The sequence below is a fragment of the Pseudophryne corroboree genome, chromosome 3 (assembly GCF_028390025.1).
Source record: "Pseudophryne corroboree isolate aPseCor3 chromosome 3, aPseCor3.hap2, whole genome shotgun sequence".
Classification (NCBI taxonomy): domain Eukaryota; kingdom Metazoa; phylum Chordata; class Amphibia; order Anura; family Myobatrachidae; genus Pseudophryne; species Pseudophryne corroboree.
The window spans coordinates 49,061,287-49,076,390 of NC_086446.1; the positions used below are offsets into that span (position 1 = coordinate 49,061,287).

At 46.9% G+C, this 15,104-nt stretch overlaps 1 protein-coding gene across 1 annotated transcript in view; it reads right to left on the bottom strand.

Annotated features, from left to right (window-relative positions):
* Positions 1–15,104, bottom strand: part of LOC135057147 (uncharacterized) — a 150,302-nt gene that overhangs the window by 55,477 nt on the left and 79,721 nt on the right. Inside the window, exon 6 of the mRNA XM_063963045.1 lies at positions 12,678–13,542. Coding sequence (XP_063819115.1) covers positions 12,678–13,542 — 865 coding nt within the window. The remainder of the gene's footprint in view (positions 1–12,677; positions 13,543–15,104) is intronic.

Sequence of the window (15,104 nt, forward strand, 5' to 3'; positions counted from 1 at the left end):
AAAAGGCATGAGGTGACCTTTCCCCCTTCACATGAGTTAAATGAGTTATGTGAAAAAGCTTGGGAATCTCCAGATAGGAAAATGCAGATTTCCAAACGGATGCTTATGGCGTATCCTTTCCCGCCAACGGACAGGTTACGCTGGGAATCCTCCCCTAGGGTAGACAAAGCCTTGACACGCTTATCTAAGAAGGTAGCCCTGCCGTCACAGGATATGGCCGCCCTAAAAGATCCTGCGGATAGAAAGCAGGAAGGTGTCCTGAAGTCCATTTATACACATTCAGGTACCCTGCTAAGGCTGGCAATTGCGTCAGCCTGGATGTGTAGTGCTGTAGCAGCATGGACAGATACGTTATCTGAGGAAATTGATACCTTGGACAAGGATACTATATTACTGACCCTGGGGCATATAAAAGACGCTGTCCTACATATGAGAGATGCCCAGAGAGACATTACCATGCTGGGCTCTAGAATAAATGCAATGTCGATTTCTGCCAGAAGGGTCCTGTGGACTCGGCAATGGACAGGTGATGCCGACTCAAAAAGGCACATGGAGGTTTTACCTTATAAGGGTGAGGAATTGTTTGGAGACGTCAAATTTTTTGCCATATATTCCCTCACAACCTAAGAAAGCACCGTATTACCAAATGCAGTCCTTTCGTTCACAAAAAGGCAAGAAAGTCCGAGGTGCGTCCTTTCTTGCCAGAGGCAGGGGTAGAGGAAAGAAGCTGCACAATACAGCTAGTTCCCAGGAACAGAAGTCCTCCCCGGCTTCCACTAAATCCACCGCATGACGCTGGGGCTCCACAGGTGGAGCCAGGATCGGTGGGGGCGCGTCTCCGAAATTTCAGCCACCAGTGGGTTCGCTCAAGGGTAGATCCCTGGGCTATACAGATTGTATCTCAGGGATATAAGCTGGAATTCGAAGTGATGCCACCTCACCGTTACCTCAAATCGGCCCTGCCAGCTTCCCCCTTAGAGAGGGAAATAGTGTTAGCGGCGATTCACAAATTATATCTCCAGCAGGTGGTGGTAAAGGTTCCCCTCCTTCAACAGGGAAGGGGTTACTATTCCACAATGTTTGTGGTACCGAAACCGGACGGTTCGGTCAGACCCATTTTGAATTTAAAATCCCTGAACATTTACCTGAAAAAGTTCAAGTTCAAGATGGAAATCGCTCAGAGCGGTCATTGCACGCCTGGAAGAGGGGGATTTTATGGTGTCGCTGGACATAAAGGATGCTTACCTGCATGTCCCCATTTATCCACCTCATCAGGAGTACCTAAGATTTGTGGTACAGGATTGTCATTACCAATTCCAGTCGTTGCCGTTTGGTCTCTCCACGGCACCGAGAATATTTACCAAGGTAATGGCGGAAATGATGGTGCTCCTGCGAAAGCAAGGAGTCACAATTATCCCATACTTGGACGATCTCCTCACAAAGGCGAGGTCCAGGGAGCGGTTGCTGATCAGCGTAGCACGCTCTCGGGAAGTGTTACAACAGCACGGCTGGATTCTGAATATTCCAAAGTCGCAGCTGATTCCTACGACTCGTCTGCCCTTCCTGGGCATGATTCTGGACACAGACCAGAAGAGGGTTTATCTCCCGCCGGAGTAGGCTCAGGAACTCATGACATTGGTCAGAGACCTCTTAAAACCAAAACGGGTGTCGGTGCATCACTGCACGCGGGTCCTAGGAAAGATGGTGGCATCATACGAGGCCATTCCCTTCGGCAGGTTCCATGCGAGGACCTTTCAATGGGATCTGTTGGACAAGTGGTCCGGATCACATCTACAGATGCATCGGCTGATCATCCTATCCTCCAGGGCCAGGGTGTCTCTTCTGTGGTGGCTGCAGAGTGCTCACCTTCTCGAGGGCCGAAGATTCGGCATTCAGGACTGGGTCCTGGTGACCACGGATGCAAGCCTCCGAGGGTGGGGGGCAGTCACACAGGGAAGAAATTTCCAGGGTCTGTGGTCAAGTCAGGAGACTTGCCTTCACATCAATATCCTGGAACTAAGGGCCATATACAATGCCCTAAGTCAGGCGGAGACTCTGCTTCGCGACAAACCGGTGCTGATTCAATCAGACAACATCACCGCAGTGGCTCATGTAAACCGCCAAGGCGGCACAAGGAGCAGGGTGGCGATGGCGGAAGCCACCAGAATTCTTCGCTGGGCGGAGAATCACGTAAAAGCACTGTCAGCAGTGTTCATTCCGGGAGTGGACAACTGGGAAGCAGACTTCCTCAGCAGGCACGACCTCCACCCGGGAGAGTGGGGACTTCATCAAGAAGTCTTCACACAGATTACAAGTTGTTGGGAACTGCCACAGGTGGACATAATGGCATCCCGCCTCAACAAAAAGCTACAAAGGTATTGCGCCAGGTCAAGAGACCCTCAGGCGATAGCTGTGGACGCACTAGTGACACCGTGGGTGTTCCAGTCGGTTTATGTGTTTCCTCCTCTTCCTCTTATACCCAAGGTGCTGAGAATCGTAAGAAAAAGAGGAGTGAGAACAATACTCATTGTTCCGGATTGGCCAAGAAGGACTTGGTATCCGGAACTGCAAGAAATGCTCACAGAGGACCCATGGCCTCTGCCTCTCAGACAGGATCTGTTGCAACAGGGGCCCTGTCTGTTCCAAGACTTACCGCGGCTGCGTTTGACGGCATGGCGGTTGAACGCCGGATCCTAGCAGAAAAAGGCATTCCGGATGAGGTAAAGGCTAGGAAAGACGTGACGGCTAAACATTATCACCGTATATGGCGAAAATATGTTGCTTGGTGTGAGGCCAGGAATGCTCCTACTGAGGAATTCCAGCTGGGCCGTTTCCTTCACTTCCTACAGTCGGGAGTGTCTTTGGGCCTAAAATTGGGGTCCATTAAGGTCCAGATTTCGGCCCTATCCATTTTCTTTCAAAAAGAACTGGCTTCTCTTCCTGAAGTTCAGACTTTTGTAAAGGGAGTGCTGCATATTCAGCCCCCGTTTGTGCCTCCAGTGGCACCTTGGGATCTTAACGTGGTGTTGAGTTTCCTGAAATCACACTGGTTTGAGCCACTTAAAACCGTGGAGTTAAAATATCTCACGTGGAAGGTGGTCATGCTGTTAGCCTTGGCTTCAGCTAGGCGTGTGTCAGAATTGGCGGCTTTGTCACATAAAAGCCCCTATCTGGTTTTCCATATGGACAGGGCAGAATTGCGGACTCGTCCGCAATTTCTGCCCAAAGTAGTGTCATCCTTTCATATGAACCAACCTATTGTGGTGCCTGTGGCTACTCGTGACTTGGAGGATTCCGAGTTACTAGATGAAGTCAGGGCTTTGAAGGTTTATGTAGCCAGAACGGCTAGAGTCAGGAAAACTGAGTCGCTGTTTATCCTGTATGCATCCAACAAGCTGGGTGCTCCTGCTTCAAAGCAAACTATTGCTCGCTGGATCTGTAGCATGATTCAGCAGGCTCATTCTGCGGCTGGATTGCCGCATCCAAAATCAGTAAAAGGCCCATTCCACAAGGAAGGTGGGCTCTTCTTGGGCGGCTGCCCGAGGGGTCTCGGCATTACAGCTTTGCCGAGCAGCTACTTGGTCGGGTTCAAACACCTTTGCAAAGTTCTACAAGTTTGATACCCTGGCTGAGGAGGACCTTGAGTTTGCTCATTCGGTGCTGCAGAGTCATCCGCACTCTCCCGCCCGTTTGGGTTCTTTGGTATAATCCCCATGGTCCTTACGGAGTCCCCAGCATCCACTAGGACGTTAGAGAAAATAGGATTTTACTTACCGGTAAATCTATTTCTCGTAGTCCGTAGTGGATGCTGGGTGCCCGTCCCAAGTGCGGACTTCTTCTGCAATACTAATATAGTATATAGTTATTGCTTATATAAGGGTTCTTTTATGGTTGCATCAGGTTTGTCTGATGCTCTGTTGTTGTTCATGCTGTTAACTGGGTATGGTTATCACGAGTTATACGGTGTGATTGGTGTGGCTGGTATGAGTCTTACCCTGGATTCCAAAATCCTTTCCTTGTATTGTCAGCTCTTCCGGGCACAGTTTCCTTAACTGAGGTCTGGAGGAGGGACATAGAGGGAGGAGCCAGTGCACACCAGTAGTCCTAATTCTTTCTTAGAGTGCCCTGTCTCCTGCGGAGCCCGTCTATTCCCCATGGTCCTTACGGAGTCCCCAGCATCCACTACGGACTACGAGAAATAGATTTACCGGTAAGTAAAATCCTATTTTACCATTTATATTTTCAAGGGACTTCTTTTACAAAGATCCTGAAGAAAATACGAGGAAGCAAGCGGATACCAACTCTACCATTGTAGCTGATTTACAGTTGAGATGTGAGGGTTGCAAGTCGGCTGGTGTTTAAAATGTTAGTTTTTTTTTTTTTTAAGTTAGAATTTTTATTGAGAATGATCAGTATCCAAAACAGTAACAATAACAAGGTTGTACAGGTTGAGGTTATGAACATGAAGACAGATGGTGTTTATATTATACCAGCCTAATAAAGACAATAAAGACAATTCTATGGTGATAAAGGCTTACCGGTATTAACAAAATGTGACTTGTATAAGTCCGAATGTGTACCTGATCAATCTCTTTTTATTTTTCATTTATCGGATCGATTCGATATCAAAACAGGGTATAAACCTATGGAGGATAGAAGCGAGAGAGAGAGAGGAGGAAGGGAGTGAAGAAGCGAGAAAACGGATGTTAATAGAGGAGGAACATTAAGAAGGTTCCCTATAGGGAAGCAAGAGGTTGGGAACAGTCTTCTGTTTTAATAACATAGGGAGGGACAATTGGTGTGCTAGAGGTAATAGTAATGCTAGCGGTATTAGCAGTATTAGCAGAATTAGCAGAGTCCGGGCATCAATAAAGAGCGTGCGAGGTACCAAGGAGACCAGGTGTTGTGGAACTGAGCCACAGTGTTATTCCTTAGGCTTGTAATGTATTCCATATTGGCTATGTGGTTAATCTTGGTCAACAGTACAGCCTTGGAGGGTGGTTTATGGTCTTTCCAGCATCTAGCGATCAGTGCTTTAGCCGCCATGCAAATTTGCATGGTTAGCTTGTCTTGGGTTTTGGGTAGTGACGGTATGGGGGCGTGAAGCAAAGCAATTTCAGGGGTGAGATCAAGGTTATGCCCACAGGTTTGAGCAATAAGTGCTCCAACCGTGTTCCAGAAGGGGCGGATAGAGGGGCAAGTCCACCATATGTGAAAAAAGGTGCCCTCCTCTCCACAGTGTCTCCAACACAGGTTTGATGTTGTGGGGAAAATGGAGTGAAGTCTGGAGGGGACCAGATACCACCTGGTGTAGACCTTATAACATGTTTCTTTAAGTGCTACACTGATAGAAGCTTTAGCGATGCGCATTCTGATTTCCTCCCATTGATCGTCTTCCAACGGATGGGAGAGATCTGATTCCCAGGCTAATTCATGGGATTCACGGATTGGGGGGTCTGGTGCCAAGATTGAGTTGTATATTGTTGAGATATTTCCCTTTTTGCCAATTGAACGTAAACACATATATTCAAAGGAGGTGGGTGGTTTCAGAGGGGTGGTTTTAAGCTGAGATTTGAGGAAGCTGAGAATTTGGATATAATGGTATTGACACGAGGATGGGATACCAAAGCGCTCTTGAATGTCTCCAAAAGAGGTCGGTGCTGACTGGCCTTTAACATGGATAAATCTCGTGATACCCTGGGATTGCCATGGGGCCGCTATTCTTCGCTCGCAACCTGGTGGAAAGGCGGGGTGACCCCAAATGGGTGATAAAGGTGAGGGGTATGAAGATAGATTGTGGGTGCTGCGGAGTTTGTCCCACAGTCCGAGTGTGAATTTAATCGTGGGGACTGAGTAGGCCGAGGCTGGTCTGCAGGACCTGGGGAGCCATGTAAGAGAGTCGAGGGGGACACCTTGGTATGTTGAATTCTCGATATCTACCCATTTTCTGATCCCTTGGGGGGAGTGCCAGGATACTATGTGGTTAAGGTGACATGCGTTAAAGTAAGCCTGAAGGTCAGGGTATCCCAAACCACCGGAGGTGGCACTTTTAGTCAACATTGTTCGTCGTAATCGAGGTTTACGATGAGCCCAAACAAATTTGTTGCACAGTGATTGCAGGGACGCCAAAGTCACTCGGGGCACCATTATTGGAATGGTCTGAAACAGGTAAAGAATACGGGGGAGGAGATTCATTTTTAGGGCATTGATCCGTCCGATCCATGAAACAAATAAACGGTCCCATTTATCTAGGTCATGAGTGAGAGTTTTGATCATGGGAACATAGTTAGCCTGATATAGGCTGGTGTAGGATTTAGTAATAAATATGCCCAGGTATTTAATAGCCGAAGGTCTCCAAAGAAAAGGGAAAGAGGAAGTTAAAATCCTATGGGTATGGGATGGAACATTAAATGTAAGGGCCTCGGATTTGGTGTGGTTTATTTTGTAACCAGAGAGGGAACCGTATAAAAGTAGTTCTTTCTGTAGGTTAGGGAGAGATATCAGAGGGTTAGAAAGAGTCAAGAATACGTCATATGCAAACAAAGATATTTTATACGAATTCTGTCCCACTGTGACGCCCCCAATTCAGTATTAAGTCTGATTCGGGCCGCAAGAGGTTCAATGCATAGAGCAAAAAGTAGGGGTGAGAGAGGGCATCCCTGCCGAGTACCATTCTTCAGGTTAAATCGATGTGAGCTCAAGCCGTTGGTCAGGACCGCGGATGAGGGGTTAGAGTAGAGAGCCGCTATTGCTGAGACAAAGTGTCCATGGAAGCCAAATGCGGATAAGGTAGAAAACAAAAAGGGCCAGGAGATGCGATCAAATGCCTTTTCGGCGTCTAGTGCCAAAGCAATCGCTGGTATTTTCGTCGTGTTTATTTGATGAATCAAATCAACAATACGTCTGGTGTTGTCCGAGGCCTGGCGGCCGGGAACAAATCCCACTTGGTCAGGATCTATTAGTGACGGGAGCACAGCGTTTAGGCGTGATGCCAGTATTTTGGCAAAAATTTTGAGATCGGTATTTATCAAAGATATGGGTCTGTAATTTGAGCAATGCGAGGGATCCTTTCCGGGTTTTGGGATTACTATAATGCGGGATGTCGTGGAGTCAGTGTGAAAAGGTGTGCCCTGAAGTATTTTATTAAACAAAGAAGCCATGTGAGGAATGAGTTGAGGGGCGAAGGTTTTATAGTACACCATCGGATATCCATCCGGGCCAGGTGCTTTAGAAGGCTTCTGGGTTTTTAATGCAGCCTCAATTTCCTCAGCAGAAATATCGGCATTGAGAGCAGAGTTAGTCTCCTCGTCTAACCGAGGGAGAGCGCATGCGTCTAGATATTGTTGTGTCTGGTCGGCTTGTGCTAAAGAGTCGGACGGGGGATCAAGATTATAGAGTGTCTTATAATAATCAAAAAAGACACTATTAATTTTTTGGGGGTCGTAAGTAATATTACCTGAGGGTTGTCTAATAGAGTGGATGCATTGGTTAGCCTTTTTGGCACGTAAGCGATTGGCCAACAAAGTGTGTGCTTTATTACTTTTGTCGTAAAACGATTTGTTAGCCCATCGAAGTGAGCGCTCGATGTTCTCCGCCAAAAGTGATTGTAGGCCATCGCGTGCTTTAGAAAGTTCGGCTAGAGTTTTTTTAGAGCGTGTACGTTTGTGTTCCTGATCCAATGTTGCAATGTTATTTGTTAACAAAGCGATTTGGTTTTCCCGGATTCTCTTACGGCGGGATGCAAATTGGATAACAGATCCCCTGATGACCGCCTTATGGGCTTCCCATATAGTGGCTATGCTGCAATCACTTTCCACATTAACCGCAAAATATTCCCGAAGCTCAGTTTCAATTAAGTCTTGGAACTTAGGGATCTTCAATAACGTCTCGTTAAGTCTCCATGTCGGTCTACCGTCGGGGATATCAAAAATATCAAATGTCGCAGCTAATGCTGCGTGGTCAGTCCAGGTAAGTGGGATTATCGTGGAAGAGTGAGCGGTCCGAGAAAGGGGTGCACAACTCAAAAACATATCAATGCGAGAGTACACATCATGTGGATTGGAATAAAAAGTGTAGTCTCTGGTGGTCGGGTTAAGAAAACGCCATACATCGAACAAACCAGCCTCGGCCATGCACCTGTGTAATACTGAGGAGTTTAGGGTTTGACCACTGCGCAAAGGGCCGGATCTGTCCATGTTTGCGAGAGCCATATTAAAGTCACCTCCGACAAGTGTTTTGCCTCGTCTATATGAGTAAAGGTCATGAAAAAACTTACGGAAGAATTTGGATTGGGCAGTGTTTGGAGCGTATAGATTAGCCAAGGTTACCTCCTCGTGTCCAATTTTTCCTCGCACCATTATATAGCGTCCTTCATTGTCGTGTTTACAATCTAGAAATTGGAAAGGGACTGACCCTTTTACCAGGATGGCCACCCCATGTCTTTTTGCTGCGTGATTGGAGTACCAGGCCGTGGGAAATTGTTTAGATGTCAGGGAGGGATGGGAGTCCAATTTCAAATGTGTCTCCTGTAAGAAAATTACGTCACCTTTTAATGCTTTAAGATAGGGGTGTCAAAGACAAGGCCCGCGGGCCAAATCCGGCCCGCCAGACCTCGTCTGATGGCCCGCGGTGCCGCCGCCATGAAACCCCCTTCTCCCGAGTGCCCAGCTCGGGGGGGGGGCGGGGTTTCGCGGAATGACGCGATTGCGTCGTGACGTCACGGCGCAAACGCGTCATTCAACGAAACCCCGTCGGAGGAGGGAGAAGGGAGCCGCGCAGACGAGGAGGGAGAGGCGGCTGAAGAGCGGCGAGAACCGCTTCAAATGTAAGTCAGCCCCTCTCCCTTCCTCTCTTTCTCTCTCTCTCCCTCCTTCCACCACCTGCCGCAATGTGTAAAATGGGGACCTGTGCCTGCCACAATGTGTAAAATGGGGACCTGTGCCTGCCGCAATGTGTAAAATGGGGACCTGTGCCTGCCACAATGTGTAAAATGGGGACCTGTACCTGCCGCTATGTGTAAAATGGGGACCTGTGCCTGCCACAATGTGTAAAATGGGGACCTGTACCTGCCGCTATGTGTAAAATGGGGACCTGTGCCTGCCGCAATGTGTAAAATGGGGACCTGTGCACTATAAAAGGGGGCACATGGCTGGGCACTATAAAAGGGGGCACATGGCTGGGCACTTTAAAAGGGGGCAGATGGCTGGGCACATATAAGGCAGGTGGAGCGGTAAATTTTGGATAGACCTACAGATACAACCGGCCCTTTGATGGGGACCAAACTGCTGATGCGGCCCCCGATGAATTTGAGTTTGACACCCCTGCTTTAAGAGATCTGTGGAGATGAGAGAGCTTCTGGGGAGTATTCAGTCCCTTGACATTGATGGACAGGCATGTTAACGGCATGGTTGAAGCAAAAGAGGGAGTGGTTCGCTGGCAACCTTTAGGATCCCGGACTCTGCTAGGGTAGACGAGAAGAACAGAGAGAAAAAATAGAAAGGGGAGATTGGAAATGTATGTTACTGTACACGAACAATACTTAATAACTAGGTCTGTCTGTCTGTAGATACAGATATGTCAACTTGTATCTGTACTGTAACGGGGGTCTAAGGGAGGAAGAAAATAGGAGAAAGAGAAACAAATAAGAAATAAGCAGGCGTAGTATCCAATAGGCAGGATACTCGACTGCCAAGATTGAGCTTTAGAAAAGGGAAAGAGCTCACTTGCGGGATATAAATGCAGTATAGCAAAAGTGGGTATCAACCCACTATGTTTGAATGTACCTTTGATCCCTATGGGTCGGGGGAGGATGTATCAAGACAGAGCACTGACACCCCTCACCCGAGACCATTAATAAACCAAAAATAATTGACCTTCATGTAGCTAACTAAGACTTAACTCTGGGCCGGGACAGTCTTGGATACAAAACGCTAAAGAAAAAGTAATTATGTTACAGCTAGTATCAATAGGATAATAATATGATAACACCATAGCATACAGTATAGTCGCCGAACAGGTCGGCGCCCAGAGACAGGCTCCATGGCGTCAAAAAGGGAGTCAATCCAGGACTCCGTCCACAGGGCCATGTCTCCGAGGCGCCGGCCATACCGGCGAAACAACTACACAGCAATACGTGGAGTATAAAGGTCCGCCAACAAGAACATTGTGTGAAAAAAGTAAAAGGGTCGTTAGTACCCTAAAACGGTATCTAGATTATGGGTTACATGGCATTTGAGCAAAGTTGAGAGCAAAATCAATTATACTTACATAGAAACATAGAAACATAGAATTTGTCGGCAGATAAGAACCACTTGGCCCATCTAGTCTGCCCCTTTTTTTTTTTTATATATTATTTTTTTTTTATCACTAACCTTATTTGTTCCTTATTTCTTTGTAAGGATATCCTTATGTCTATCCCATGCATGTTTAAATTGCTCTACTGTCTTAGCCTCTACCACCTCTGATGGGAGGCTATTCCACTTGTCCACTACCCTTTCTGTGAAATAATTTTTCCGCAAATTTCCCCTGAACCTCCCCCCCTCCAGTCTCAGTGCATGTCCTCGTGTCCTATTGCTTCTCTTCATTTGGAGAATGTTTCCCTCCTGGACTTTGTTAAAACCCTTCATATATTTGAAAGTTTCTATCATGTCCCCCCTTTCTCTTCTCTGCTCCAAACTATACATATTGAGATTTCTTAGTCTTTCTGGGTATGTTTTGTGATGTAGGCCATGCACCATTTTAGTTGCCCTCCTTTGTACAGTTTCTAATGTATTAATATCCTTTTGAAGATATGGCCTCCAGAACTGAATACAGTATTCTAGATGAGGCCGTACCAATGACCTATACAGTGGCATTATTACTTCTTTCTTTCTGCTGCTGATTCCTCTCCCAATGCAGCCAAGCATCTGACTAGCCTTCCTCATTGCCTTGTTACATTGCTTACCTGCCTTTAAGTCATCTGAAATAGTGACTCCTAGATCCCTTTCCTCCTCAGTAGTTTCCAGTATAGTGCCATTAATACTGTATTTAGCTTTAGGATTTTTGAGACCCAAGTGCATGATTTTGCATTTTTTGGCATTAAACTGTAATTGCCAGACTCTTGACCATTCCTCTAGTCTACCTAGATCCTCAATCATTTGTTTTACCCCACCTGGTGTGTCTACCCTGTTGCATACCTTTGTGTCATCTGCAAAAAGGCATACTTTCCCTTTAATCCCATTTGCAATGTCACCAATAAAGATATTGAAAAGCACTGGTCCAAGTACAGATCCCTGGGGTACTCCACTGGTAACATTTCCCTCCTGTGAATGCACTCCATTTACCACAACTCTCTGTTTTCTATCCTTCAACCAAGATCTTATCCATTCAATAATCCTAATATCCAATCCCAAACTTTCAAGTTTATTTAGCAGTCTGCGATGTGGAACTGTGTCAAAAGCCTTACTAAAGTCAAGATAAGCTATATCCATGGCTCCACCTTTATCCATCACTTTAGTCACACAATCAAAAAAGTCAATAAGATTTGTTTGACATGATCTTCCCCCAGTGAATCCATGCTGTTTGGGATCCAGTAAATTGCCGGATTTGAGATGATCTACAACTCTTTCTTTTAAGAGTGTTTCCATCAATTTCCCTACTACTGATGTAAGACTCACTGGTCTGTAGTTGTTTGCCTCTTCCTTGCTTCCACTTTTGTGCAGTGGGACTACGTTTGCTCTTTTCCAGTCCCCTGGAATTTCTCCTGTAGCTAATGACTGGTTGAATAATTCTGTCAATGGTGCTACCAGCACCTCTTTAAGTTCTTTTAGTATCCTTGGATGTATCCCATCTGGCCCCATAGATTTGTCCACTTTCAGCTTTGAGAGTTCTGTTAGGACCTTCTCCTCTGTAAATGTACTTGTTTCATTTTCCTGAATATCCCTGCAACTTAACTGTGGCCCCTTCCCCTCTCTTTCAGTAGTAAATACTGAGCAAAAATAATCATTAAGATGATCTGCTATTAAATTGTCTCCCTCAACAAGATTCCCAGTGTCCGTCTTTAGTTTTATAATTCCGCCTTTTGTTTTTCTTTTTTCGCTTATATACCTAAAAAAAGTTTTGCCTCCTTTACCCACTGACTGGGCCATTTTCTCCTCAGCTTGTGCCTTTGCACATCTGATTACCTTCTTTGTCTCCTTCTGTCTAACAAGATATATCTTTTTGTCTTCATTATTTTGTGTCTGCTTATATTTCCTAAAAGCCATCTTTTTTGCTCTCACAATATTTGCTACTTCTTTTGCAAACCACACTGGCTTCCTTTTCCTTGTGTTTTTCCTAACAGTTTTGATACAAAGGTCTGTTGCCTTCAATATTGCACATTTGAATGTTTTCCACCTCTCCTGCACTGTTTCCAAGTTCCTCCACTCTGCCAAAGAATCGCTTACACATTTTCCCATCCCTACAAAATCAGCCTTCCTAAAATCCAACACCTTTGTTTTTGTATGGGACGAGTCAGTCTCTGTCTTAATGCTGAACCATACTGCTTGATGATCACTGGATCCGAGGTTTTCACCCACTTTTACGTCTGATAATCTGTCTCCATTTGTAAGTATTAAGTATTAACTAAACATTACAAAAACATAGATTCTAAACATAAACATAATGAGCGACATATCTATGAAGTAGCAGCTGGGGACAACTGCAGCTTTCGAAGAAGCTTGTCCCCTTCATCAGGAGAGCGGATGGTGTGAACTTTGCCATCAATCTCCACAATGAGGCGAAAGGGAAACCCCCAGCGGTACTTGTAACCATTGTCGCGCAGTGTAGAAGTGACGGCACGTAAATCACGCCGTTTAGCAATGGTCACCGGTGATAAGTCTTGGTAAATCTGAATCCGGGAGTCTTCAAATAAAATTGTGGTTGAATTCCTGCACGCCAGTGTGATACTATTTTTAATCCTGAAGGACAGAAACCGGAGGATGACGTCGCGGGGAGGGTCAGAATCCTTCGGTTTAGGCCTCAGGGCGCGGTGCGCTCTCTCTATCAAGATGGCAGAGTCCGTAAGCGACGGAACCAAGTGAAGGAACAAGCGTCGAAGGTATGGTTCCAGTTCGGAAGTTGAGACAGATTCGGGGATATTGCGGACGCGTAAATTATTCCGCCTTTCGCGATTTTCGCTATCCTCAACTTTATCCTTGAGGATTTCCAGCTCGTTGGATAGGTAGCTCAAGTCCTCGCCCACTTGTTTGCGGAAATTTTGTTGGTGGTCTTCCCGTGATTCCAGCGCGGTTGTGCGGGAGTCTAGAGCCGCCATATCTGATTTTAATTCCCCGATCGCTGATTGAAGAGCTGTCGTGAAAGAGTTCTTGAGGTCTAAGATCATGTTCTGAAGGGATTGAATGTCCGACTTGGTTGAAGGTGCGTCCGTCTGATCCATAATGGGGGTAGGCATCGGTGGGGGTGGAGATGAGGTTTCAGACAGTTTTTCCCGGCGTGAGAAATGTTGCGAGATATCTTGTGAAGCTCCCGTTTTTTTTGCTCTGGTGTTCGCTCTGCTCATAATATCTGGTAGGATTAAAACGTCCGTTTAAGGATTGGTATTGAGAATGGTCTGCTTGGATGTTACGTGTTCAACAATTGGTCCGGGTGAGGGGGGAAGTCAGGCATCCGTAGTGCTACATCGTTTACAGGACCTAGGTCCTATTTATCTGTGAGATCAGTGAGAGGGGTCCCCAGGAGAGCGTCCTGTTTTATCACACTTCCTTACCTGAGTATATGGGAAGTTATGCCAGCAGTTACAGGGTTAAGGCAATTGAAATAAATCTGCTAGGGCAAGGAGTGTATTTCCATATAGTTCCAGCAGGGGCAGCACAATTCAGAAGAGAGGGGTTTATACTGCCACCTCCAAGATGGCCGCCGTCTGCAATGTGCAGTGATTTTCCCCTCTGATTGTCACAGCTGTAGCACCGTGGGGCCAGACCCTCCCAATGCTCCTGGTCTCCTCAGCGCCCTCCGCCAGGTCCCCTCTTTCACCGCCGCGGCCCGCCGGTTAGTTACTGGGATGCAGCACTCGATTTCCGGCAGACGCCACATCCAAGATGGCCGCCGCCACCGGACCTCTGCAGCGCTGTTCGTCTCCGGCCTTGCAGCTCCCGGGGCACCTAGGCTCACTTCGGCCCCACGTCCCGGTCTCCCCAGGCAAGGGGCACTCAGCAGGATGGCGGGGTAAGTTCCTCTGTGAATTTTAAAGCGGCCGGAAGTCGGTTGCTCTCGGGCGGGGGTGGATGGAAATTGAGGTCCCGGCTTCACCTTGCAGGGAGGGCCGCAACCTGCAAGCACAGGGCAGGCCTGTGCTCCGGCTCTGCAGTTCGCTCCCCAAGTGTCCCCAGTTGTAGATGGCAATGTGAGACAGTATTTAGGAGGTGTAGGCAGCGTAAGGGTAGTTTTTAAAATATTATAGGGGCTTGCACCAGCAGGAGCTCTCCAGGGGCACGTCCTCTCAGTCAGGCCACAAGCCACGCCCCAAAATGTTAGTTTTTTTTTAAATTTCTTTTTGTCCTGTTCCTTTGGCAATATAAGGAAGGGAAAACTAGTTCCAGCCTGGTCCGATACCTTTGCTTCCGTCATCTTTCACAGTCTTTCTGTTCCTAGTTTAAAGGGTGAAAGCGCTGCGTAGTACCCTGGTAGGGGGTTTAATCAACATGTCTAAAGCACCAACCAGGACCTCCAAGACCTGTTATGTTTGTACGAAATGTAACAAGAAGAGCACGCGGGTTGGCAGCTCCGGGGTGTGCGACTCCTGCTTAGACAAGGACGCACCACCTGGGAGCAGTGCTCTGGCTAGGGCTTGGGAAGAAAACCTTCCAGATAGAATTTCCAAGGAGATGGCGGAATCATGCAGGCAGCAATCGGAATGCGCTGCGGGATTCTCAAAGACGATGGCAGAATTTCTCATCAGGTTAACACCGCCCAGACAAGCAGAAACGAATGTGCGCAAGGCAGTTAAAAGACCTCTTCCTATTGTACCAGAATCAGAGGAAGGTGAGCTGATTGAATCTAACCTAGACGCCGATTCTCAGGAAGAGGACACAACAATCTCGGTTTTGGATTCCTTAATTGATGCGGTA